The following is a 23,299-nucleotide window of genomic DNA, read 5'->3' as shown; positions in this document are numbered from 1 at the left end:
TTGGCTGTTTGAATTGGCTTCCAGAGGAAGGGTGGCAGAGTTAAGCTACTCTGATATATGACAGCCAACCTGTAGGGCAGGAAGACGTGGGCAGCTGTGAGGTTGGGCATGAGTTTCTATTTAGGGCCCACTGCCATTCTGATATGCCCACCTACTGTCCCTGATGTCCTTAAGTGGGCTACACTGAAAGGCCCATAGTGAGGACTGCCTTGGGAACTGGCAAGCCTCAACCCACTTTGCATTCTCTGGCTGCCTCTCTTCCTGGCCTGGATGGCCCACAGCATCATACGGGACTGAAGGAGCCTGTGGAAGACATTAGGACTGGCGGGACCTTTCCTTCTCCTTGCTAAACATAAGCCTTGAACTGCAATAGGTTCATCTGCCTGGGTGTGACTCACTTCTCTGGCTTGTGGGACAGACAGGTCTGTGATGACATCACTAATACCTCAGAAACAAAACCACCCAGCTAACTCCCTGTCCATCCAGATTCTGGCACAGCAGAGGTGTGACTCAGGACCACGTCTTTCTGCTGGTATTCCACCCACAAAGTCTGGAACTGGGGTGGCAGTGGGTTGGGCCATGGGTTTATCAATAGTGGCCATAGGACAGGTTTTCTGACCCAGGGTTTTCATGCTGTCCTTGAGGTATGGACTATCACAGACTAATTCTTGCATTTCCTCAGTGGCGGAATGATGGGGAGGTCAGGACCAAAGGGACAGGAGACTCAGATGCAGAGGGATGCAGTTGGATGGACCAGGGCCAGTCGATTGCTGACTTCCTGTCTGTGAAATGATTCCGCCTTGGGCCTCTGTGCTGCTTTGCATATGGCCCCATCTTAGCCTCCTCAGCTACAGAACTCCTGTGTTTGTGGTCATCAATGGCCTTTGAGGTAGCAAAAGTGTTTGAATGAGAGCACTCTGTCCTCCAAGCCAGTCTTTGGAATCACAGAGCAAAATAACTCACCGCCCTGCCAACAGCTCTGAGCCTGGGCTCTTGGAGGAATCTGTCTGTCGCTGCCAACTGCTGCTGTACAGCCTCGTGATAACCACACAAGGAGGCTTAAGTTGATTCACTTCAGGGATGATTTTAAAAATAGAAATTATTTTATAGCTACTTTAATAAATATCTCTAGTGGCTCAGTTATTAGCTGAAGAAAGACATCGCCTTAAAGTTACCAGTGCTTACGTCTGAAAGAGCTCTTGTGCCTCAAGTGGCCCCTCTCACATGTGTCCAGTAAAGATTTATTGACTGTCCTGGAAGTGCCGCAGGAGGGGAAGATGTATGACCATTCCTCAGTGTCTAGGGGATTGAGTCCAGGACCTTGGAAAATACTGTGATCTAAGGATGTGGTGACATACAGTCCCTTTTTTTTTTTTAAGATTTATTTATTTTTATGTATGTGAGTACACTGTAACTGTCTTCAGACACACCAGAAGAGTGCATCAGATCCCATTATAGATGATTGTGAGCCACTCTGTGGTTTCTGGGAATTGAACTCAGGACTTCTGGAAAAGCAGTCAGTGCTCTTAACCGTTGAGCCATCTCTCCAGCCCGTGATGTACATCTTTAATACTAACACACAGGAGGCAGATCTCTGTGAGTTCTTGGCTTGCCAGGGCTACCCAGTGAGAGCCTGTCTTAAAACAAACAAATCAGAACTCACGGATGTTCAAGGCCCTTGTATAAACGGTACAGTATTCACATGTGGTTTATACACAGCCACTCATGTAATTTAATCCGTGTTCCCAATACATTATCGATTACACATACATGAACTGTTATCCTCTGTTGCTCAGGGAATAACAAGGAGGACAAAGCCTACATGTGGGCAGTCCAAATGCAGACTTTTCTCCTTGAATATTTTAATTGGCATTTGGTCAAATCTATGAGTCTGAAACTCACGGATGGGTAATGGGGTACCTTTTGTGTTTGAGGAGTTGGAGACAGTGTAAGTGATAAACTAACACTTTCAGATGACAAATGCTATAAATGAACGTCACCAGGACACAGCCAGGCACAGGGGCACATACATTTAGCCCCAGCGCTGGGAGGTAGAAGCTGGTAGATCTCTGTGAGTTCCAAACCAGTCATAGTCAGAGTCTGTCTCAAAAAACAAAAAAATCCAAGATGTCTTGTATCTAGAGGTAGCTGCTCTAATCAAGGCAGCGTGGGCAGGCCACTCAGAAGCTCGGAGCTGTGAGCAGAGGGCTGCCTCTGTAAGGACCATGAGGCAGGTCCTGGTGAGGGAGGATCACAGAGATGCATTGGACAGGGCTGTGTGTTGTTTTGGTTTTCTTTCCTTTTGCTGGGGATCGTGTGTGCTAGACAGGGGCCTGTCCCATACATCACCCAAGCCTGAGTGGGCAAGTCTGCATTTTCTAGGGGGCCCAGAGTTTTCTGCTTCACACCTGGGGAGTTCAGGTCAGAGTATGGGCAGTGTCTAAAGCAATGTCTCCCAGTGTGTGAGGGGCGCCCAGCTGTAGAGGCACTGTGGGAAAAGAGTCTCTTGTCTTGGGTGTGTGGGCTCTTGGAAAAGAGTGTGCTGACCCAAATCCACATTTATTCTGTGTCCATTGGGCTGTGGGTTGCAGAACATGGTGCTGACACTGTGAACGTTGTCTGAGGCGCCCCAGAGCCATCTTGCCAACCCAACTGTGGCTCCTCCACACCTCCGTGTGCTGAATGTCCACACTGTCTTGAGCCCCTTTTGCTAGGCCGCAGGTGCTGCTGTGTTCTGCCTGAGGCCTCGGAGCTGCTGGGACATGGCTGGATGCACAGCCAGCCTCTCAGAGCACCTTTACTCCCCGTGCTCCTTCCTTACCCAGGCCCTTCTGCTGAAACAGGACTCTCCAGGACGGCTGCTAGGGACCCGTGTAGGTCATGGGCCCCTCATTCGACTTGGTCCTGGTGTCTTTCCTGAACCTTTACCCCTGTCTCTTCATAGCATCATTTTTCCGCTGAAGAGAGAACGCAGTTGTCGTGGATAAGCAGGGCAGGTACACTCTGAGGACATAGGTTCCCCTGGGCTGTCATGAGGCCTTCTCAGAACTCCAACCTAGACCCAGGATGGAGGCTTCGATGGGGTCCAAGATGGGGAGGTGAAGGCCAGGTCCAGCGTTAGAGTACAACACCAAGGCAGGAGGCTGAGATGGGGGCTGGGGGAGGGCTCTGTCCTGGCTCCATCTCTCTACCCGCCCTCCCAGCTTCTCCAGCCCTGCCTACATCACCTATGACTTAAACCATTCTACAGTCCAGAGTCCGTGTCCTGGCTTGCAGTCAGGACAGGTCCACTGTGTCTGGGGCCCTGGGAAGCTTGGTTTTGGCCTAGGCTAGAAGGCTGCCTACATGGAAACGTTTTCCTGAACTGTCCCTAGAGAGAACCACAGCACAGAGAGTGAAGGTGCTCTGAGAGGCTGGCTGTGCATCCAGCCATGTCCCAGCAGCTCTGAGGCCTCAGGCAGAACACAGCAGCACCTGGGGCTCAGGACGGTGTGGAATCCAGCACATGGAGGTGTGGAGGAGCCATGGTTGGGTTGGCAAGATGGCTCTTGGGCGCCTCAGACGATGCTCACTGGCTCTAGAATAGGGGCCTGGGAATGAGTCCTGCCAACCCCCTGTAACCCTGGGACTGTGGGTAGATATTCTGCTGCTCCCTGTGAGAGTCACAGTACTAGGCCACAGGAGGGTCCTTTTGTGACATTGGATGCTTAGGGTGGGCCTGTTTACGTGACACACTTAGCATGTTTTGTTTTTATGACACTGGCCAACTCCTGAAGCATCTGTGTCCTTATCTGGAGGAACTCTTGGGGTTCCTCCTGAAGACCTGGTGAGATTCCCTGGCCAAGCACTTGGCACAAGGATGAACTCAGTAAAACCAATGGAGTCATTGTTACTGGGACCTGGCTGCTGGCCCTGTGGCACAGCGCTACGGGCATTTCAAGCCTGGCAGGTGTGGGGGAGTCTATCTCCTGATTGTATGATGTTATCCTTCCATGGCCCTGTGTGGCAGTCCTGTGCTTCCTCTCAGCCTCAGCCGCTCTGCTGCCCCTCTAAGGGTCAACCCCTCTTGGTGCTGACACTGTCCTGTCATAGACTGGTGGTTCCTGGGGCGTGGGTGTGGACTTACTACATTTTCCAGTGGTCCATATCGTAGGCGGTCGCCTGCCCATGCTCTGTTGTGTCTGCTGACCACCAGCAGACCACCTCTTGCAGGTCCCTAGCAGTCCAGGCATCTCACGGTTGCCGTGGAACCTGTTACCGCACTTGGCCCTATTTCCTTCAGAAATGTCCCCTTGCAGACTGAGAGGGTTTCTTCTGATTTATGAAGAAGTAGGGAGCTGGGGCCAAGCATGGTGGTCATGCCTTTAATTTCAGCACTTGAGAGGCAGAGACAGGTGAATCTCTGTGAGTTTAAAGCTAGCCTGCTCTATACAGTGACCAGACAGGGCTACATGCGAGACCCTTTTTCAAAGAAAAAAAAAAGGGGGGGGGGGTAAAGAGTGATCCGTTGTGGGGCTCCCCAAGCACCGTTCTTCACCTCTCAGTTGTATGGAAATGGCTCTGCTTGGCTTCCTGAGGAGTCAGACAGGATATAGGGTGTGATAAGCACCCAGACACCCCCATCCTTTAGTGTTCTGGGGTTCCTCCAGCTCTGGGTGTGCATCCTGATCTTGGGATTGTCCTTCCCTGAAGTCTCTACAGAATGATTGACCCTGAGAGCCAGGAGAGAGCTCCTTCGCCTTTGCCTGAGTAGAGCTGAGGCCCCTCCTGATGGACCAGGCTGATGAAAGGTTGTTTTCAGGGTTGGGGATTCCCTCTACCTCCCCCTTTACTGTGAGCGTGAGCGTGGTGGTGACATGGTTTCAGAACCCCAAATGTCACTGAGGTCAGACCATGTCACACTCTAGCCTCAGAACAGAGCTGTGTCGCAGGGTCTGTCAGACATCCACACACAGGGAGGTTCTGAAGTGCTCCTAACTCCACTCTCTGCTCAGATGTGACCTATAGCCACCTCCTCGAGGAAAATTCACATAGAAGCCCAGGGGAGATAGGCGGGTGTCACCCCTGCCTGCTGCTGCCGCCTGGGAGGATGAACAAGGGCCAGGAGTACCCACAGACGCCTACTGTGTGAGCACTGGGCCTCCTTGTGTGGTGCTGGCCACCCCACACATCTGCCCGCCCTGCATACAACGGGCCTGTGTTCCCCGGGAGCCAGCCTGCGCCTGCACAGGATGGCTAGCTGACAAGGTCCTATCCCTTGTGGCCAGCTCAGGGATGGGTGGCACCCAGGCCCTTCCCAGAAGACCCTGCCACATTCCCTCCCAGACCTCCTTACTGCTGCACTGTAAGGGCGGGGCAGCCACCACACACAGGCAAGACTCCGCACATACCAGTGACATGCCGTGAGGTGACATGAGAAAGTAACACTACCAGAAGGACATTTGGAAAGTCATAAAGCAGATTTGAAGAGGGCCAGGGATAACCCGTTGTGTGGCTCACACCTTTAATCCCAGCGCTTGGGAAGCAGAGGCAGGGAGATGTGTTTTCGAAGCTAACCTGGTTTATATAGTAAGTTCCAGAACAGACAGAACTAAGCCGAGAGACCCTGTCTACACTACAACAACAAAGGGGGTTGAGGAGCCTGGTGCTCTTATGGCTCAGGTCAGGATGGGAAGGACTAAGTGTGTTACACGTTGGGGGTTTGAGAAAGCAGGGGCTCTCTCAGGCATGGTAATGCACACTTGTAATTACCAGCTCTTGGATCACAAGTTCAAGTTCAGCCTCAGCTACATACACAGTGAGTTTGAACTAAGCCTCATGGAATGAATGTGTGTGTGTGTGTGTGTGTCTGTGTGTCTGTGTGTCTGTGTGTCTGTGTGTGTGTGTGTATTAAAGGGGTGGGTGGTGGGGGTTGAAGGTTACTGAAATAGCTCAGCTGGTAAGGGTAATGCCACCAAACCTGACAGCCTGACTTTGGGTCCTGGGACGCATGGTAGGAGGAGAGAACCGGGCACCCTCAGATTGTTCTCTGACTCTTACACACATGCACACGAATTAATGTGAAGAGATTTTCAGGGGTCAGACTCTCAAAGTTTGAACCGACACCAGCTACTGAGTCACGTTGAACCAAACTCCCTTCTTGCCTGCTTTGGATCATTACTCTGCTGGCAGAGGTGGCTGCACAGACCCCCTGCAGTTTTTAATTGTATGCATGTGTCTGTACATGTGATGGCGGGTGTCCGCAGAGACACTGGTCTGACCCTCCTGGAGCTGGAGTTACAGGTGGTTGTGAGCCTGACGTTGGTGCTGGGGATTGAATTGGGGATCTTTAAAAGTGCAGGCAGTGCTCTTAACCCATGAGCCATCTCTCCAGACTCGGGTTTTTTTGTTTGTTTCTGTTTTAAGTGAAGAAAAGCTGAGGCCCTGCTGCAGGCCAGGAGGCCTGGGTCTCAAAAGTTTCATCATGGCCTCTTGGTAACCTTTGTCCTTGGAGAAGGAGACTTCCTGCCTGCCCACTCCCAGACTCACTACTTCCAAGTGTCTCAGCCCCTCCCTGGTCTCTTCATCTGTGCCATGTGGGCAGCTCTGTCTCCTCCCTTCTTGCCAGGAATCTTTTAGGCCAGGTGGCATTCATCATCAGAGCAGCTCAGGTGTCAGGACAGCCCAGAGATGGGACGCTCCTTGCTGTGAGCGTGGCCCAGCCCACTTACCACTTGACCCTGCCAGGGAAAAGCTGTACCAGGAAGCTGCGTCACGGTCACTGTAAGAACACAGCATGGAGTCCAACAGACCCGGCTCTGCTCTTATTACCAGTGTACACAAGACACTGAATCTCTGAGCTTCAATTTCCTCCAAGAAATAAGAAAACAGCATAGTAATGGTCTCCCAGATGCCTCCCCACAGGAGAGGTGGAATGCCCTGGGTGTGCAGAGTGGCAGTCTCCCTACAGCTGCTGGTGGCTGCCCTGTGTTTGTGTGGAAGTGAGACCTGAGGAGGACTATGGGAAGCAGGCTCAGCACACATAAGAACAGGTGGTTGCCTGGCTGAGGCTTTGTGTACTTGGGAAGGCAGAGCTGGCCTGTGTTCTTTCAGGACCCTAGTCCAGTGAGGTGGGAGGGCTTAGCTATAGCCCCAGGTCCTCAAATTTCAGTGAGGCCCTGTGTGTGAACGGGGGTCAGTGTACTTCTCTGGGCTGTGGGAGGCAGGGTCCAGCTCAGGAGCAGCCCATGTCCAGCCCTGACAGTCCCCAGATCCATGCATCTGATCAGAAAGGGACTCTGCGCCCCACCAGGCCTGCTACTCTTTTAGGAAAATTGAGCCAGCGTTTTCAGTATGTGCTGAGGCCTCCACTGTTGAGAATCCACTGTCCTGACAAGCAGGGTATTACTGCTCAAATGCTGCAGCAGGAGTGCATGGCAGCCTTTGGGAGATGGAGCAAAAGAGAAGCTGCCACACTGTCTGGCACTGGCTAGTCTGTTGATTGTGTCCCTAGGTAGCATGCCCAGTGTAGCTCCTTGGCTCATCTCTGGGTGAGTATACTCAGGGTCAGTTTGCATGCCCCAGCCTATGGATCTGTGCCTGTCAGTCCGACATTCCACCCTCCTGTCTGGGGCCTGGGGAGCTCTTTCTAGTTCCTAAACACTAGCAACCTGTGAAGACTCATCTGAGCTCCCGCCCCTGTCCCTGCCAGTGGAGCCTCAGAGGAGTGGGTGCGGGATAGTATTTTGTGTCTGCCCTGGCTTCCTGCCTCTACGGAGCTGGACTGGAAGGCATTGAGCTGGGGAAATAAGATGTGTCCTTTGCCTTCCCCGTCCTCGGGGCCACAGTTGTTCCCAGTGGCATGAGCAGGTGGTTATGGAAGTGTAGCCAGTGGCAGGGCCTGGCTTTTGCGTGGTGCTGGCTGGAATGTCAACCAGCTCTTTGCTGTGGGCTCTGCTGGACAAGAAGAGGGGGTGACACTGAGGCTGAGGGGCTCAGTTGGGCCAAAGGGCAGATCTCTACTGTTCTCCCTGGTGGGAAACTTAGACAGAGGGTGCTATGTTGGGCCATGCCCTTAACCACTCTTCCTGGAGTCTGGGGACCTCTTCAAGGAGAACAGTGTGAGGTAGATCAGACATGCCTTTCTGAGTCACAGTGCAGTTTCCTCCCTGTCTCCTGGGTCTGGAGCTCTTGGTCACGTGTGACACTGGCACCAGCTACAGGTCGTGTAAGAGAAGTTTCTTCAGAGCGTGGATCAGGGAAAGTGTGTTCTTTTTTGCCCCTGCACTTGTCTTCCACCAGACTCGGTGGCCTGTTCTCCTTTGGGTTGTGTGTTCCAGACAGCCGCGGATGGCTGTCTAATCCTTCCTCTGTATTTCTCATAGGCCATCAGTATCAGCAAAGCCATCAACAGCCAGGAGGCCCCCGTGAAGGAGAAGCATGCCCGGCGTATCCTTGTGCCCCTTGGGTCTTAGGGAGCTGTCAGGAGACTGTGGGATGAGCATGGTCCTGACCCAGGGTGTGCTGAGTTGGGAGAGCATGACCTAAGGACTCCAATTGTTGTGACCTGGGGTGGATGGGAACTTGGGAAACCGCAGAAAGTGCCAGGGCCCACCCAGTGGGAGGGGCTGTCTGCAGAACACCTAACTGCCCACACTTCAATTTGTCCTCCACTTGGCCTTGACCGTCTCAGGTATCATTCTGGGCACTCACCATGAGAAAGGAGCCTTCACCTTCTGGTCCTATGCCATTGGTCTGCCGCTGTCCAGCAGCTCCATCCTCAGTTGGAAATTCTGCCACGTCCTTCACAAGGTCCTCCGAGACGGACACCCCAATGTGAGTAGTGACCACAGCCCTTGGTCTCACAGGCTCAGGAGAGCGAAGCCTCCATGCCAGCAGCTGACAGCATCCACAGTGTCCCCTGGAAATGACATGTATCTGTCCTGAGCTATGGACTGGACACCCTGCCCAGTGCTGGGAGGGACCTCTCAGGTTCTCTGTCCTCACCCCACTTCTCTGGCTGCAGGTGCTGCATGACTACCAGCGGTACCGGAGCAACATACGTGAGATTGGCGACTTGTGGGTAGGTGTGGGGACAGTGTCCAGGCAACGTGGCTGAGCTGAGGGCAGCATCTGGGGATTCTCTTTCCTCTTTGTCTTGGGGCTTTAGAAGCCATGTTATATACAGACTTGGATTTTCCATGCATTTGCCCGGCAGTTCTCAGAGTCAGTAGTCAGACCCCTGGGGAGCCTGTGTCTGGATTCGCTCTAACATCCTCAGAGGTCAGAAGCCTCAGTCCTCATTCTCTGAGCTCTCCTGGGGCGCTTAGCTGAGTGGATCTCCTAGAGCAGACCCAGAGGGAGAGCATTGCCTGTCCAGAGCCACTATGCTTTATTCATGCCCTTTGAAGTAAGGAAAACAGCATTTGTCACAGTGCCTGCTGCAGACACAGGCCCTGCTGGTGTGGCCACACACCATGGTGTTTTTTGCATGAGGGAGCTGAGAAGCTGTGTGTAGACCAGAATGCACTTCCCCTGTCTGCCACCAGCTCTGTAGTAACGTGCCCCTGCTCAGAATTGGCCTGTTGCCCTGGATAAAGGGCTCTCTTTGCTTCTCTAAAGACTCTTCTCTGGCAAGAGTGACAATGAATGAGATTAAGGAGGGAGAAAAGCAAGAGACAGAGTCATGAGATTGGTGAAGGCTAGCAGGAAATGTTTGTTGATTGAGAGAGTGAGTGACTGACTGATTTGTGGAAGAAAGGCGGCTTCTTCTCTTCTCGCCTCACCTCCTTTCTTCCTGTCTGGGCGCACACTCAGTCCCTGGGATTCCTAGGTGTGTTCTTGACAGTGACCTCACACAGGACTCCCGTCCCCACAGGGCCACCTTCGAGACCAGTATGGACACCTGGTGAATATCTATACCAAACTGTTGCTGACTAAAATCTCCTTTCACCTTAAGGTAGTCTCCCTGAGAAATCACGGGACTGAGGGGCTCTTCTTTCTGTGACATCCTGGGGCATAGAGGGTGTTGGGATGGCGGGCACCCATCTGTTCGTCCATGGTCTGTCCACTTGCCATGGAGACCAGAATGACTAACAGGAGATGGTTGACATGGAGACTAGGATGACTGACAGGAGATGGTTGGGTTATCTCAGTGTTTGCATAGATGCAGTGCAGATGTCAGCCCCGTCTGTGCTCCATGGCCTTGCCTGTCAGTCCTGCTCAGGGTGCCCCACCTCATCTCCAGGATTTCTGTCAGCTCCTTTGGCTTAACCAGAGAAGCTGGGGTCATGGAATGAAGGGCTTAGGAAACCTCCCTGGCGATTCCCCTTGTCATGGGAGCTGTCAGGAGAGGGGATGGGGCCAGTGTGTGTCTGCTCAGTGAGGCTGAGTTGAGGCTGTCTCTACAGCACCCCCAGTTTCCTGCAGGCCTGGAGGTAACAGATGAAGTGTTGGAGAAGGCAGCAGGAACTGATGTTAATAACATGTGAGTCTGTGTGGCCTCAGTTTCTCCCATGCCCCGGAGCTTTTCAGACCCAAGTGCCCACCAGGGACCATGTCAAATGAGACCACAGCCCGTTGGGTTGAAGGTCATGATCCCCAGTGGGTCCAGCTGTGGGTGAAGGGGTTTGTTGGGTGTGCCATGTTTCTGCCTGATGGAGTTCGCTTCCTGTTCCAAAGGGGTCTCAGGGATTATGTGGGTGTGCCCTGATGTCCTTTCCATCCCCCTCCCCACCCCCGTCTTTCCTCCTAGTTTTCAGCTCACCGTGGAGATGTTTGACTACATGGACTGTGAACTGAAGCTTTCCGAGTCAGGTGAGCAAGTCACACATGCTAGGCTGTGACGAGGTCCGTGAGCAGACTGGGTTTTTATTTGTCTTTCTACTTGTTGGGTGGAGCCTGGGCCCCACTCACGCTGGACACGTGATGCTCCGGACCCAGTGCCTTGGTCTTATGTGCACCCGTTCCTTGGGGTCCCTCTCCCCCCAGGTCAGAAAGGGCCCTCATGGCACCTCCAGAGCACAAGCAGAGACTTCCCTTCCTGGAGACCCTGCGCGTGTGTCCGGGACATGGCACGTGAACATTACTCTGTGGCCCTGGGTGTGGAGGGGTGGGGCTGCCCTGTGGAGGAGCTCTAGGCTCCTGCCTAGAGCCTCAGTGGCTGCACTACACTCCAGGAGAGCAAATATGGCTAACATTTCCTACTCCATGTTCTGAAATGCCTCTCAGTCCTGAAAATTGGCAGCCGTTGGACAGGAAATCTCTGAGGGCTCACCCTCCCAGCCTGGGAGGTGATTGTTCTGGGCTGTACCTTCAAAACAACTTGCTGGTGACTCAGTGTTGTCCATGGCGAAGCCCAAGGCAAATAAATGCCTTTTTAAGGAAAAACAGGGAATTGGGAAGAGGCAGGACAGCCACTCTGTACCCTGGGTCTGGGCCTGTGGCTCTGGTGGGTGAGAGGCCAGCGTGGAGCCTGACCAGGAGTAGGACAGTTCACCAGGGGTGTGGTCTGTAGTGCAGCTGGACCCAAGCCACTAGGAATTGTGTCCTGGCAGAACAGCTAAGCCCGAGCTCCTCAGAGCTCACAGGCCATGAGATTCAAGCCGTAGACCTATGTCCCTACCCTAGCTGCTCTTAGCCTAGGAGGAGGCCCAAGGGGGCAGACTGTGGTCCCTATAAGGCAAGCGGGAAGAACCTACAGGCCCCTAGCCTTGGTGACAGATGTTTTTGTGACTTACAAAGAGTAGGCACTGTTAACTGAGCTTCCAGAGACACGCGTAGGTGACAGGTGTAGGATCCCCTCACCTCAGCAACAGCACAGAAGACAGCAACCCCTGCACATTTCAGTGTAAAGCTGGCTGCAACATGCTGCCTTCAATGGGAGTGCAAGGCTGTGAGAGAGGTGCCTCAGAAGGCTGAGGCAGGAGAATCATTAATTTGAGGTTTGCCAGAGTGAGTTCAAGGTCAACCTGGGGAGCTTAATGAAACCCAGTCTCAAAAGTGAGAAGGAGCCGGGCAGTGGTGGCGCACACCTTTAATCCCAGCACGTGGGAGGCAGAGGCAGGCGGATTTCTGAGTTCGAGGCCAGCCTGGTTTACAGAGTGAGTTCCAGGACAGCCAGGACTACACAGAGAAACCCTGTCTCGAAAAACCAAAAAAAAAAAAAAAAAAAAAAAAAAGTGAGAAGGCCCTGTGGAGGACCCTGTAACTCCAGTTCTAGGGGATCCGATGCCCTCTTCTGGTGTCTGAGAGTACTGCAGGCATGTGGTACACAGGCAAAACACCTATACATATAAAATAAGGAAAGAAAAGTTTAAAAGAGGTCTGGGTGTGGTGGCACATGCCCTTGTCTTAGCGCTTAACAGACAAAAGCAATCATATCTGAGTTTGAGGCCAACCTGGTCTCCATTAGCCAGGGCTGTACCTAAATAATGAAGTGCTTGTCTAGCATGATTGGGGGGGGGGAGGAGACACTCTGGGAAGGAGGGAGGGGCAAAAGAAGGGAAAAACTAAGGACAGTCTACTCTGGCTGGAAAAATGTCCAGAGCATGAGAACGTTCTGCCTGAAATGAGACGTACAGCAAACCAGAGCTCACACTTGAAATCCAAAGCAGTCCTGTGTAGTGCACACACGTGCGCGCACACACACACATGCACACATGCACACACGCACAAAACCAAAACCAATCAAACAAAACCCTAGTGTGGCTTCCATCCCTGGCTCTTTCCTGTACTGCTAAGTCTTACAAACAGCTCCACCCCAGGCATGGCCAGACCAAGGGGCTGGAGGGTTTCTGGAACCGGCTCAGTCTGCCCAGCGTGGGGCCTGGCTGCTCTCCCAGTCGGGCTCACTGCCTGCTCTTTGTCATTCCTCTCTCTGCCCCAGAGAAGATGCTGGCCAGGGGAGGCAGCCTCGTGTTTGTCCTTTGTCCCTCTTTCTCTGGAGTTCTGATACAAGGCCTGATTGTCAGGGTCTCCAGGGCGAGCGAGGTATCAGGTCACTTGGGGCTTGCAGAGCTTGTGTTCAAGGCTGTGACCTGGAATAAACCCTAGCCAGTCTCCACAGCTATAGGCTGGGGTATTACAGTGGCAGTCTTTTTTTTTTTTTTAACTTGTATGGTGTTTTGCCTGCATGTATGTCTGTGTACCGTGTCTATGCCTGGTACCTGCAGAAGCCAGAAGAAGGCATCAGATCTTCTGGTACCAGAGTTACAGGTAGTTGTGAGGTTTCATGTGTGTGCTGGAAAATGGAACCTCATGAAGAGCAGCCAGCATGGCTTAACCCGAGTCACCTCTCCAGCCTCTATTGATGCTTTTGAGACAAAGTTGTGCATTGTAGTAGAAGATTGGCCTTGAACTCAGTCCTCCTGCCTCAGCTTCCTGAGCAGATTATAAATGTGCACTAATATGCTTGGCCAGAGCGATCATATTTTTTAAATAGATTTATTACATTTTAATTTAATTTATTGTATGTGTGTGTACATGCCTGTGGCATGGCTCATGTGTGGGGTCAGAGGTCAACTTGAAGGAGTCGGTCCCTCTCCATGTACCATATAGGTCATCGGATTTGGTGGTGAGCACTGAGCCATCTCTGTGGCCTTTGGTGACAATCCTAAGCCTGTATCTTCTCTGAGGTTCAGTGTGATTTTGCGGCCCTGGAGTATGGAGCCGCCATTTCTGTTCTTTAGTGCCTTGTCTCAGGCTTACCCTGGCCGAGGGTTCTGGAAAACCCTCCCTGAACTAGAGCTTATCAAGAGGATTGCCCAGCCTTGCTGTCCTGCTTGATGTCATTCCCGGGGGCTGTTGTCAGCATGGGACAGCCACCGGCCAAGGGGCACTAGTCGCAGCCTAGAACGTGCTGTTGAAGGCCCAGATTAGAGTCCCAGCCTTCGACGTGGTTTTGACGGCACAATAGAGGGTCACTCACTGACTCCAGAGCCCCAGGGCCTGAGCTGTCACTGAGGCAGACCTGGGGTGGGGCCGCTCACAAGCCCTGCTCCAGCCACCTCGCTCATGCTGCCGGCTTCTGCCTGCTCCCTTTCCTCAGTTTTCCGGCAGCTCAACACTGCCATTGCGGTGTCCCAGATGTCTTCTGGCCAGTGTCGCCTTGCCCCGCTCATCCAGGTCATCCAGGACTGCAGCCACCTGTACCACTACACGGTGAAGCTCATGTTCCAGCTGCACGCCTGTGAGTATGTGTGCAGCCCTGGCGGGGCCTGTGAGGCACTACATCCTGCAGTTACCGGAAGGAAGGCCTGAGAGAGTACTGGTTTAGAAAGAGAACCTGTAAACCCTTCCCTGTTAGCACCAATAATGTTTAATGGGGAAAAAAAATCACCATTTTCTAAAGCAGAGAGACTTCATGTGTAGAGCTGTCCGTTTTCATGACTTTCTGCACACCTGGTGTAGGAGAGGACAGTGGCCCCTCCCCGGGCTGCCTGTTTTCTGGGGAACAGTAGTGCAAAGGCTTTCACTAGTGTTTGGAAAAGGTACTTAGGTCCCGGGTGCAGGTTCAGGGCAACTTCCACAGTCCATGGGTCGTAAAGCCCCTCTCCACAGCCGGGTGCCAGTTCTGGCCATGCTAATAAATGTTTCTGTCTGCTCTGTTCCGCCTTCCCTGACGCTCATCAGAGCTAAAGTGACCCCATGGACTCTCATCTCCCTCCCCAATTAGAGTGGGCTGGCCAGGCCACAGTCACCCTTCTCCTCTCCAGTGGGTCCAGAATCTTGATGCTCAGAGAGGGAAAGCCTGCCTCCGAGCAGCATGCAGACAGGTTGACTTGTGCTGTCCCTCAGGTCTCCCAGCAGACACCTTGCAAGGACACAGGGATCGGTTCCATGAGCAGTTCCACAGGTACCCAGGGAGCGGTGCTAAAGCATGGCTGGAAGGAGGCCTGATGCTTCCCCATGACCGACGGGTCTCCCCTTTCCACCTGCAGCCTCAAAAACTTCTTCCGCCGAGCCTCGGACATGCTCTACTTCAAGAGACTCATCCAGATCCCGAGGCTGCCAGAGGTGCCCTCCCTGCCCCGCCCCTACCCCAGCCCCAGGCAACAGCTCCTGGCTCCTTGCAGGCTCTGGACGAGTTCCCGAAAGGCTTGTGGGGGGCTGAGCATCTCCCAAATGCTGCCCCCACAGGGACCTCCCAATTTCCTGCGGGCCTCAGCCCTGGCTGAGCACATCAAGCCGGTGGTGGTGATTCCAGAGGAGGCCCCAGAGGAGGAGGAGCCCGAGAACCTAATTGAGATCAGCAGTGGGCCCCTTGCTGTGGAGCCAGTGGTAAGACCCTCATCTGCTCGCTCCCCGTGTCTCACTGTCTGATCCAGAAGGGCTTCCAACACAAGGCAAAGTGTAGGGTGACTGGGCTGCCCTACCATGCCTGGAGGGCAAAGGCATCTGGATCAGAGGTCCATGTTGTCTGTTCTGACAGGTGGTGGCTGACCTCTTTGATCAGACCTTTGGACCCCCTAACGGTTCCATGAAGGATGACAGGTGAGTCCTCAGGGGCCAGCTGGGGTGGGGAGCCTAGAAAAGGCCTCTGTCTGGCAAGATCCTAGGTAGGAGCTACAGAGTAATGAAATACCCGGTCGTGACATCTGAGCTCCTGTGTTGGGCAGTCTGGAACCTTCTGGCTGGTGGACTTGACCAGGATCTCTGTCCCCAGGGATCTCCAGATCGAGAACTTGAAGAGAGAGGTGGAGACCCTCCGTGCTGAGCTGGAGAAGATTAAGATGGAGGTGAGGGGTATGGCCAAGGGTGGTCCCCATGTGGGTGGGCCAGGGATCCATACTCCCCTTCCTGCCCTGCAGGCCCAGCGGTACATCTCACAGCTTAAGGGCCAGGTGAACAGCCTGGAGGCAGAGCTGGAGGAGCAGCGGAAGCAGAAGCAGAAGGCCCTGGTGGACAATGAGCAGCTTCGTCACGAGCTGGCTCAACTCAAGGCCATGCAGCTGGAAGGCGCCCGCAACCAAGGCCTGCGAGAGGAGGCAGAGAGTGTGTACCTCTGGGGTGGCACCTAGCAACAGGGTGAGGAGTGGATTCTCCCTGCCTGCCCACTCCACTCAGCCACACCTCTCTGCAGGGAAGGCCAGCGCCACAGAGGCACGCTACAGCAGACTGAAGGAGAAACATAACGAACTCATTAACACGCATGCTGAGCTGCTCAGGAAGGTGGGTGCCCGGCCTCAGGAAGGGCAGTGTGGGCTGGGGTCCAGAGTCAGAACCTGTCCCCTGCCTTCTAGAATGCAGACACAGCCAAGCAGCTGACAGTGACACAGCAGAGTCAGGAGGAGGTGGCACGTGTAAAGGAGCAGCTGGCCTTCCAGATGGAGCAAGTGAAGCGTGAGTCTGAGATGAAGGTGTGTTCAGTGTGGGCCCCTCCTCTCACGTCCTCCCAGCCCTGCTGCCCTACTGACATGCTGTCCTGTCCTAGATGGAAGAGCAGAGTGACCAGTTGGAAAAGCTCAAGAGGGAGCTGGCGGCCAAGGCAGGAGAGCTGGCCCATGCACAGGAGGCCCTGAGCCGCACAGAACAGGTGCCTGCTAGCCAGGGCCACTCCAGTGTGCTGGCATCAGGCTGGGACTAGTCAGGTCCTCTTGCCTGTGAATTGGACCATACTCATGGTGGTGGGCCCTCGGGGAGGCCAGGGGTAGCCCTGACCCTTGCGGAGCTCTCAGGGTCTTGGGAGACAGTGTGGTAATAAGACACGGTCCTGAGTGGTAAGCTGCAGACCTGAGAGTAAGGCCAGGGAGGTTTGGCATGGCTGTTGACATGCTTCCTGTTCACAGAGTGGGTCAGAGCTGAGCTCACGGCTGGATACGCTGACCGCAGAGAAGGAAGCACTGAGCGGAGCCATTCGGCAGCGTGAAGTGGAGCTGCTGGCGGCTCAGAGCCTGGTGCGGGAGAAGGAAGAGGCTCTTAGCCAGGAGCAGCTGCGCAGCTCCCAGGAGAAGGGCGAGCTACAGGGGCAGCTGGCAGAAAAGGTACTTACAGCCTCCACAATGCCAGTGCCACTGTCTCCTTGTCAGGTAGCTCAACCCTTCGGTGTGGGCGAGTCAGTCTTCTGTCCGTGCTTTATTGCTGAGACAGACTCAGCTCTCCAAAAAGACGCCCCAGGCCACGACCAGGATTCCCAGTTCTCCACATCCTTGCCACCACGTTTTACCGTCTGCTCACTGTGGTCGGTTGCGTGGCCATGGCCAGCTCCAGGATGGCCTCAAACTCAGGGCAATCCTCCTGTCTCAGCCTTCTGAGTGCTGGGTGTGTTCTGTCACCCAGGGTTGTTTATGATTTTGGTTTGCATTTTCTAGTTGTCTGATGAGAGTGAATTCCCCCCCCCCCTTTAAGTTGTGTCTGTTGTGTTTGGGGGTGGGGGATATGTATGGAGGTCCGAGGACAACTTGCAGGAGTCAGTTCTTCCCTTCCACCTTCTGGGTCCCAGGGACTGAACTCAGGCTGTCAGGGTTGGCAGAAGACACCCTCACCCTCTGAGCCATCTTGACACCCCATTGAACATCTTGTGTGCTCAGTGGCCCTTTGAGATAAGTCTGTCGAAATCCTTGGTTGTTTCTCACTCTGTCTTGTTCTGTATCCCCACTGCCTGTCATTCGTCATCCAAGTCCTGGGAGGTAGACAGATGGTCTAGAAGTCTCTATCCTAGCTAGACTAGGGCATCCTTCCACAAAGGGAGTCAGCGAGACGGGGCCGATCCGCTGTCAACTGTTAGTCCTTGGAGCTAAGCCCTGGGCCTTGGGTCTGAAGGTCCCGCCCCCTCCCATCAGGAGTCTCAGGAGCAAGGGCTTCGGCAGAAGCTGCTGGATGAGCAGTTTGCGGTAGTGCGAAGTGCAGCCGCTGAGGCAGAGGCCATTCTGCAGGATGCAGTGAACAAGCTGGATGACCCCCTGCACCTCCGCTGCACCAGCTCCCCAGGTATGTCCTCAGGGCACCTCTACCCTTCCGTGTTCGGCCTCCAGCGATGTTTGTACCTCTCACCCAGTCCTGAGAAGCAGGTGGCAATGGGCTGAGGCCACACATTCTTTGTGCTTGCAGACTACTTGGTGAGCCGGGCTCAGGCAGCCCTGGACACTGTGAGTGGCCTGGAGAAGGGCCACACCCAGTACCTGGCTTCCTCGGAAGGTGAGTTTAGCTGGAGGTGGTGTGTGGGGTTCCTGCAGCTAGAGCTGCCTGGTGTGGGGCTCTCCTGGAGCCGTGTTGCTACTCAGAGCTGTGTGCCTATTAACTGGCTGACATTGGTTATCTGCAGGAAGTGGAGGAAGCAAGGGGCCTGGAGTCACCTGACTCTGCCTCCTGGCCATTCCAGCACCCTCTGTCTTCATATGCTGGGGTGCTGGAGCCCTAGCCCAGACTCACTGAGAAAATGTCCCCACACATTAAATAATGTCCCCACACAAATATCCCGGTGCTCCCACCCACAACCTCGGCCTTATCCACCTGCAGATGCTTCTGCCCTGGTGGCAGCGCTGACCCGATTCTCCCACCTGGCCGCAGACACCATTGTCAATGGTGGCGCCACCTCTCACCTGGCCCCCACTGACCCCGCCGACCGTAAGTAGATCCTGATGGCAGGGCCTGCCTGTTTCATCTTGACTCACACAAGAGTTTTCACAGTGAACGGGAAAGGAGGTCCTTCCTTTGGACAAGTCCTAGGCCAGAGTATGTGGCGACCTTATCCAGGACTCTTAAGCAAAGGTTCTCCCCATAGACCTTCCCTTCACCCCACAGGCCTGACTGACATGTGCAGGGAGTGCGGGGGCCGAGCGCTGGAGCTCATGGGACAGCTGCAGGACCAGACAGTGCTACCGAGGGCCCAGCCCAGCCTGATGCGGGCCCCCCTGCAGGGCATTCTTCAGTTGGGCCAGGTGAGGTGTGCAGCCAAGGCACCGAGCAGGGGCTTCGGGGGGGGGGGGCTGCGGGGGCTGCAGGGGCGCTAACTCCTCTGTACTCTGCATGAGGTAGGCTGAGCAGGTGTGCGTGCTCTCAGGCTGCAGCTTCAGTAAACAGCACTGGGCCTGCACACACAGCGCCCTTGCCACCCTTGCCGTCCCAGGCTGCCGCCTCCTATCCGTCTCTCTCTGGGCCTTGATGGGGTTGAATCTACACGTCTAACTCCTGATCGTTTCAGGACCTAAAGCCTAAGAGCCTGGATGTGCGGCAAGAGGAGCTCGGGGCCATGGTGGACAAGGAGATGGCGGCCACCTCTGCAGCCATTGAGGACGCTGTGCGGAGGATCGAGGTGCGGGCCGAGTGTCACTGAGGGGGAGAGGCTGTGTCTGAGCGGGGAAGGTAGTGTATTCTTAGAATCTGCTGGCTCATTGTCTGTCACTGGGTACAGGACATGATGGACCAGGCCCGCCACGAGAGCTCAGGGGTGAAACTGGAGGTGAATGAGAGGTAAGTACAACTTCCATCCCCAAAGCCCCAGCATGAAGCAGCTTCCGGATCCATGAGAGTCGACCGTCCTGACTGCTGAGCCGCCCAGAAAGGGGCTGGACATGAAATTGCATGTCCCTGCCCTGGTGTGGCCGAGCCTTGCGGGATGTCACAAGGCCACACTACAGAGCTGTGCTTTTTCTGCTTCTCCCCAGGATCCTCAACTCCTGCACAGAGCTGATGAAGGTGAGAGCGTGAGTGAGTGACCCCGGGCGGTTGTCTCAGGACCACTCAGAAAGTCATGCCTGTCTTGGTCTTGGCAGGCCATCCGGCTCCTGGTGATGACGTCCACCAGCCTGCAGAAGGAGATCGTGGAGAGCGGCAGGGTAAGCTGGAGAGGCTGTGGTCTGGCAGCCTTCCTGGGTGGCTCAGAAAGAGGAATAAACTCTGAGCCCCTGACCCCTTTGTGCATAACATCCCCCATACAGGGTCTGTTGCCACAGCTCAAAGTCCACACACCTCAGGGAGGTCTCAGGGATATACCTCTGCACTATCCAAAAAGTCCTTGATTGGACCGTCCTGTCTTGTCCTCCCATTGCCACTAGGGGGCAGCAACGCAGCAGGAATTTTATGCCAAGAATTCACGGTGGACTGAAGGCCTCATCTCAGCCTCTAAGGCAGTGGGCTGGGGAGCCACACAGCTGGTGTACGTGAACCCAGGTGTGGGTGGGGTGGGCAAGGTGCTGAGGTTGGGTGTGGGGGCTTGCCATACTGTTCATGACACAGAAACCCACTCTTGATTGGCCCCGGCCCCTCAGGGAGTCTGCTGACAAGGTTGTGCTTCACATGGGCAAATACGAGGAGCTCATCGTCTGCTCCCACGAGATTGCAGCCAGCACCGCCCAGCTGGTGGCAGCCTCGAAGGTGAGGCTGTGCTGACCTCTGCTGCCCCGGGTTTGACATGTGCCAGGCCTGGGCGTGGGGTCCTTACCTGCTGCCTGTGGCCAAACAACCCATGCCCGCCCTGCTCCCCGCAGGTAAAAGCCAACAAGAACAGCCCCCACTTGAGCCGCCTGCAGGAGTGTTCCCGCACTGTCAACGAGAGGGCTGCCAATGTGGTGGCCTCCACCAAATCTGGCCAGGAGCAGATCGAGGACAGAGGCAAGTTCTTGGGTATTCAAAGGGGCTTCCGAGAGCTGGTGGGAGGGGGTCACTCAGTTACTCACTTCTTCCCCCTGACCACAGACACCATGGATTTCTCTGGCCTGTCCCTCATCAAGCTGAAGAAGCAGGAGATGGAGACACAGGTTTGTACTCATGCCCACAGCTGCCAGGGTCTGATCTTGGAAAGACCCTGAGCCCCATGGGCAGTGCTGACTCATGGCTGTGTGGCCTGCAGGTGCGAGTCTTGGAGCTGGAGAAAACACTGGAGGCAGAGCGTGTACGGCTTGGGGAACTTCGGAAACAGCACTATGTGCTGGCTGGGGTGATGGGCACACCTGGCGAGGAAGAACCCAGCAGACCCAGCCCAGCTCCCCGAAGTGGGGCCACTAAGAAGCCACCCCTGGCTCAGAAACCCAGCATAGCCCCCAGGCCAGACAACCAGGTACCAGGCATTGATGCTGGGTTAGGGAGGAGAGCTTGCCAGGGGTGGAGTGGGGGGCTATACTTGAACTGTACACTGAGCCCCTCATCTTTGACCCCTGCAGCTCGACAAAAAGGATGGTGTCTACCCAGCTCACCTTGTGAACTACTAGGCCCCTAAGGTGTTCAGCAGGATGGCTGGTGATCATGCCTGGGCTTCCTCTGGCTGTCTGGCAATGGTCAAGGGGCCTCTGAGAGGCCTCCAACTCCTGCACCTGGAGCCCAAAGCAGTATCCCTAAGGCCCCAGCCTTCACCTGCCCAAGGGGCCTGCTCTCTGTGGAACAGTTCATCTGGATGAGAATCTATCTTCAGTAGGAACTGCCCAGAGCAGCTGGGACCCAGCAGGCCAGAGCCACAAATCTGCAGCGAACATCTGGGATAGTTTGAATGTTGGGAGTTATTTCTTTTTTGTGAGTTTAGTCAGCACACTGGGAAAAGGCCACATAAGCCAGGAGCCTCCTTGCCTCTGGACTCCAAAGACTGAGGCCATTAAGTGAAAGAGGGTCCCTGCTGGCTATCAGGGACAAGGGGATGACCTGTGACCCTTGAGCCAGGGAGAGCAGGTAGGCTGGGTGGTCATCATCTGGGGGCCTGGTGCTAGGGCATCCATCCTGGGAGCCCCAGGAGACCAGGCTTTGTGTGGGAGCCTGGCAACAGTGGCCGGGGCTGCTGCGGGCCCTGGCTGTGGGCGGCCCTGCTCAGGTGCTGTCTCTACCCTTGATCTCAGAGCCACCCCCCTCCTCGTAGTTTTCCATTCTCCTGGCTACTAGTACGGCTGCTCATTGCCCACCTTGAAGGGTAGATTTCAGCCCTCCAAAAAGCTGGGACCTTTCAGCCAGTCAGAAGCTAAAACAAGAAAAAAGCAGATACCATAGCCCATGTTTCTGGAGGTTCAGGAATTTCTGCTGAAGCAGCCCATACTTGGAGGCCTGGCCTTGCTTGCCCCTGACAGTTTGAATAAATTTGTGTTTCTTGAGCCTGAGAGGGAGTGGCTGGGGTGGGGACTATCCAGGCCACCAGTAAAGCCAGCAACTGGACTGGGACAGTGCCTAGCTTCCTCCAGCTGCCTGCCCCGTGCCCGGGGAAGATACCAACCACAGGCCAAGGTTCGGGGCTTTGGGAGGGAGCCAACTCCTTTGCCCTGTGTCTAGCATTCCCTGTGTTGAGTTCCATTGGCAATAAACCCTGACTGTTACCAGTGCCCTAGTGAGGGCCTCTGCCAGGCTTTTCATTTCTCCAGAGATGCACACACTTGTCTGGCCCTGTGTAGGTGTCTGCACTTGACACTGGAACCTGAGGATGCAGCTTGCTAGAGTGGCTGGCAGCTGTCATCAAGCACCAGTCTTTCTATAGATTGCTATAGCATGGGCCATCCTTAACTCCAGGCTGGACCGGCTATTACCCTCCTCTCCTCCCCCCAAGGCTTCTCTAATTGAGGCCCCTGCTGTTCCAGCCTGGAACTCCTGTGGTCTTAGGTGCACCACATCTGGGACCATGGGTTATCGTGGACAGTTTCCAGACTCATAGTGTCTGAGCTGGTGGGTTAGGACCTTGACCTGCCTGCCATACACACTCTATGCACGTTCTAGAGTTCTGCACTGCTCAACTTGCAGCCCCAACAGAGGTGACTGGCGGGTCCTCATCCCCACTCAACACTTACACGACACAGAAATGGTGCATACTGTTGGGACAGTCAAGTTCCCACTGTCAGGCCTTCCTCCTCCAGATGGAGCCAACTTACCAGGGAGGCTGGGCAAGTGCTTTGCAAATTGATCTCCAGCACATGAGGCTAATGGAGCCAGCTGCCAGGTCTGAATTGTGTTTTCACAGAACTTCAGAACACTTCTTAAGTGTTTTACTTACAGACCAGAGAATACTGGGCCAAGCTAAGTAGTAGTTTAAGGATCCATCTGACCTAGCATCCTGAGGGCTCAAACCTAGAGCTGGAGACTAGTCACCTCAAGGGTCCGATAGCGGAAGTAAGCCCCACCCCCATCATCCACCTGGCTCCACTCGTAAGTAAAAAGGGCCCAAGTGGGAGAAAATGACCCAGTAGACCTTGAGTTCATGAAGACTCATTCAGCCGAATGGGACTTCAGGGAAGTCCCAGGGAGTTGTCCTGATAAAGTCCATTTCTTGGTCAGAATTTAGTATTTAATTAGTTTGCTTTAAATAAACTACTAAAGTCCAATGTACTCACCAGGAGGGGCTGCAAGCTAGCAACTGCGGTGAAAGAGATGATCAGGTCCTTTTTCAAGGTGAATTATTTCTCAGGACAAGCTTCCC

At 54.4% G+C, this 23,299-nt stretch overlaps 1 protein-coding gene across 1 annotated transcript in view; it reads left to right on the top strand.

Annotated features, from left to right (window-relative positions):
* Positions 1 to 22,220, top strand: part of Hip1r (huntingtin interacting protein 1 related) — a 28,666-nt gene extending 6,446 nt beyond the window's left edge. Inside the window, exons 2-32 of the mRNA XM_028765982.1 lie at positions 8,364 to 8,427; positions 8,672 to 8,814; positions 9,005 to 9,061; positions 9,857 to 9,937; positions 10,389 to 10,465; positions 10,733 to 10,794; positions 14,027 to 14,167; positions 14,776 to 14,833; positions 14,919 to 14,994; positions 15,118 to 15,258; positions 15,410 to 15,471; positions 15,644 to 15,716; positions 15,789 to 15,972; positions 16,061 to 16,149; positions 16,221 to 16,337; positions 16,412 to 16,513; positions 16,767 to 16,961; positions 17,760 to 17,907; positions 18,028 to 18,114; positions 18,436 to 18,543; positions 18,721 to 18,857; positions 19,121 to 19,231; positions 19,331 to 19,389; positions 19,584 to 19,614; positions 19,692 to 19,754; positions 19,974 to 20,074; positions 20,187 to 20,292; positions 20,406 to 20,529; positions 20,614 to 20,675; positions 20,768 to 20,974; positions 21,078 to 22,220. Of these exons, the coding sequence (XP_028621815.1) occupies positions 8,364 to 8,427; positions 8,672 to 8,814; positions 9,005 to 9,061; positions 9,857 to 9,937; positions 10,389 to 10,465; positions 10,733 to 10,794; positions 14,027 to 14,167; positions 14,776 to 14,833; positions 14,919 to 14,994; positions 15,118 to 15,258; positions 15,410 to 15,471; positions 15,644 to 15,716; positions 15,789 to 15,972; positions 16,061 to 16,149; positions 16,221 to 16,337; positions 16,412 to 16,513; positions 16,767 to 16,961; positions 17,760 to 17,907; positions 18,028 to 18,114; positions 18,436 to 18,543; positions 18,721 to 18,857; positions 19,121 to 19,231; positions 19,331 to 19,389; positions 19,584 to 19,614; positions 19,692 to 19,754; positions 19,974 to 20,074; positions 20,187 to 20,292; positions 20,406 to 20,529; positions 20,614 to 20,675; positions 20,768 to 20,974; positions 21,078 to 21,125 (3,114 nt within the window). The 3' untranslated portion in view covers positions 21,126 to 22,220. The remainder of the gene's footprint in view (positions 1 to 8,363; positions 8,428 to 8,671; positions 8,815 to 9,004; positions 9,062 to 9,856; positions 9,938 to 10,388; positions 10,466 to 10,732; positions 10,795 to 14,026; positions 14,168 to 14,775; positions 14,834 to 14,918; positions 14,995 to 15,117; positions 15,259 to 15,409; positions 15,472 to 15,643; positions 15,717 to 15,788; positions 15,973 to 16,060; positions 16,150 to 16,220; positions 16,338 to 16,411; positions 16,514 to 16,766; positions 16,962 to 17,759; positions 17,908 to 18,027; positions 18,115 to 18,435; positions 18,544 to 18,720; positions 18,858 to 19,120; positions 19,232 to 19,330; positions 19,390 to 19,583; positions 19,615 to 19,691; positions 19,755 to 19,973; positions 20,075 to 20,186; positions 20,293 to 20,405; positions 20,530 to 20,613; positions 20,676 to 20,767; positions 20,975 to 21,077) is intronic.
* The last annotated feature ends 1,079 nt before the right edge of the window (positions 22,221 to 23,299 follow it).

The sequence above is a fragment of the Grammomys surdaster genome, unplaced genomic scaffold (assembly GCF_004785775.1).
Source record: "Grammomys surdaster isolate TR1022 unplaced genomic scaffold, NIH_TR_1.0 166, whole genome shotgun sequence".
Classification (NCBI taxonomy): Eukaryota; Metazoa; Chordata; class Mammalia; order Rodentia; family Muridae; genus Grammomys; species Grammomys surdaster.
The sequence above is the reverse complement of the archived record's forward strand: the minus strand, read 5'-3'. Positions and strand labels throughout refer to the sequence as shown.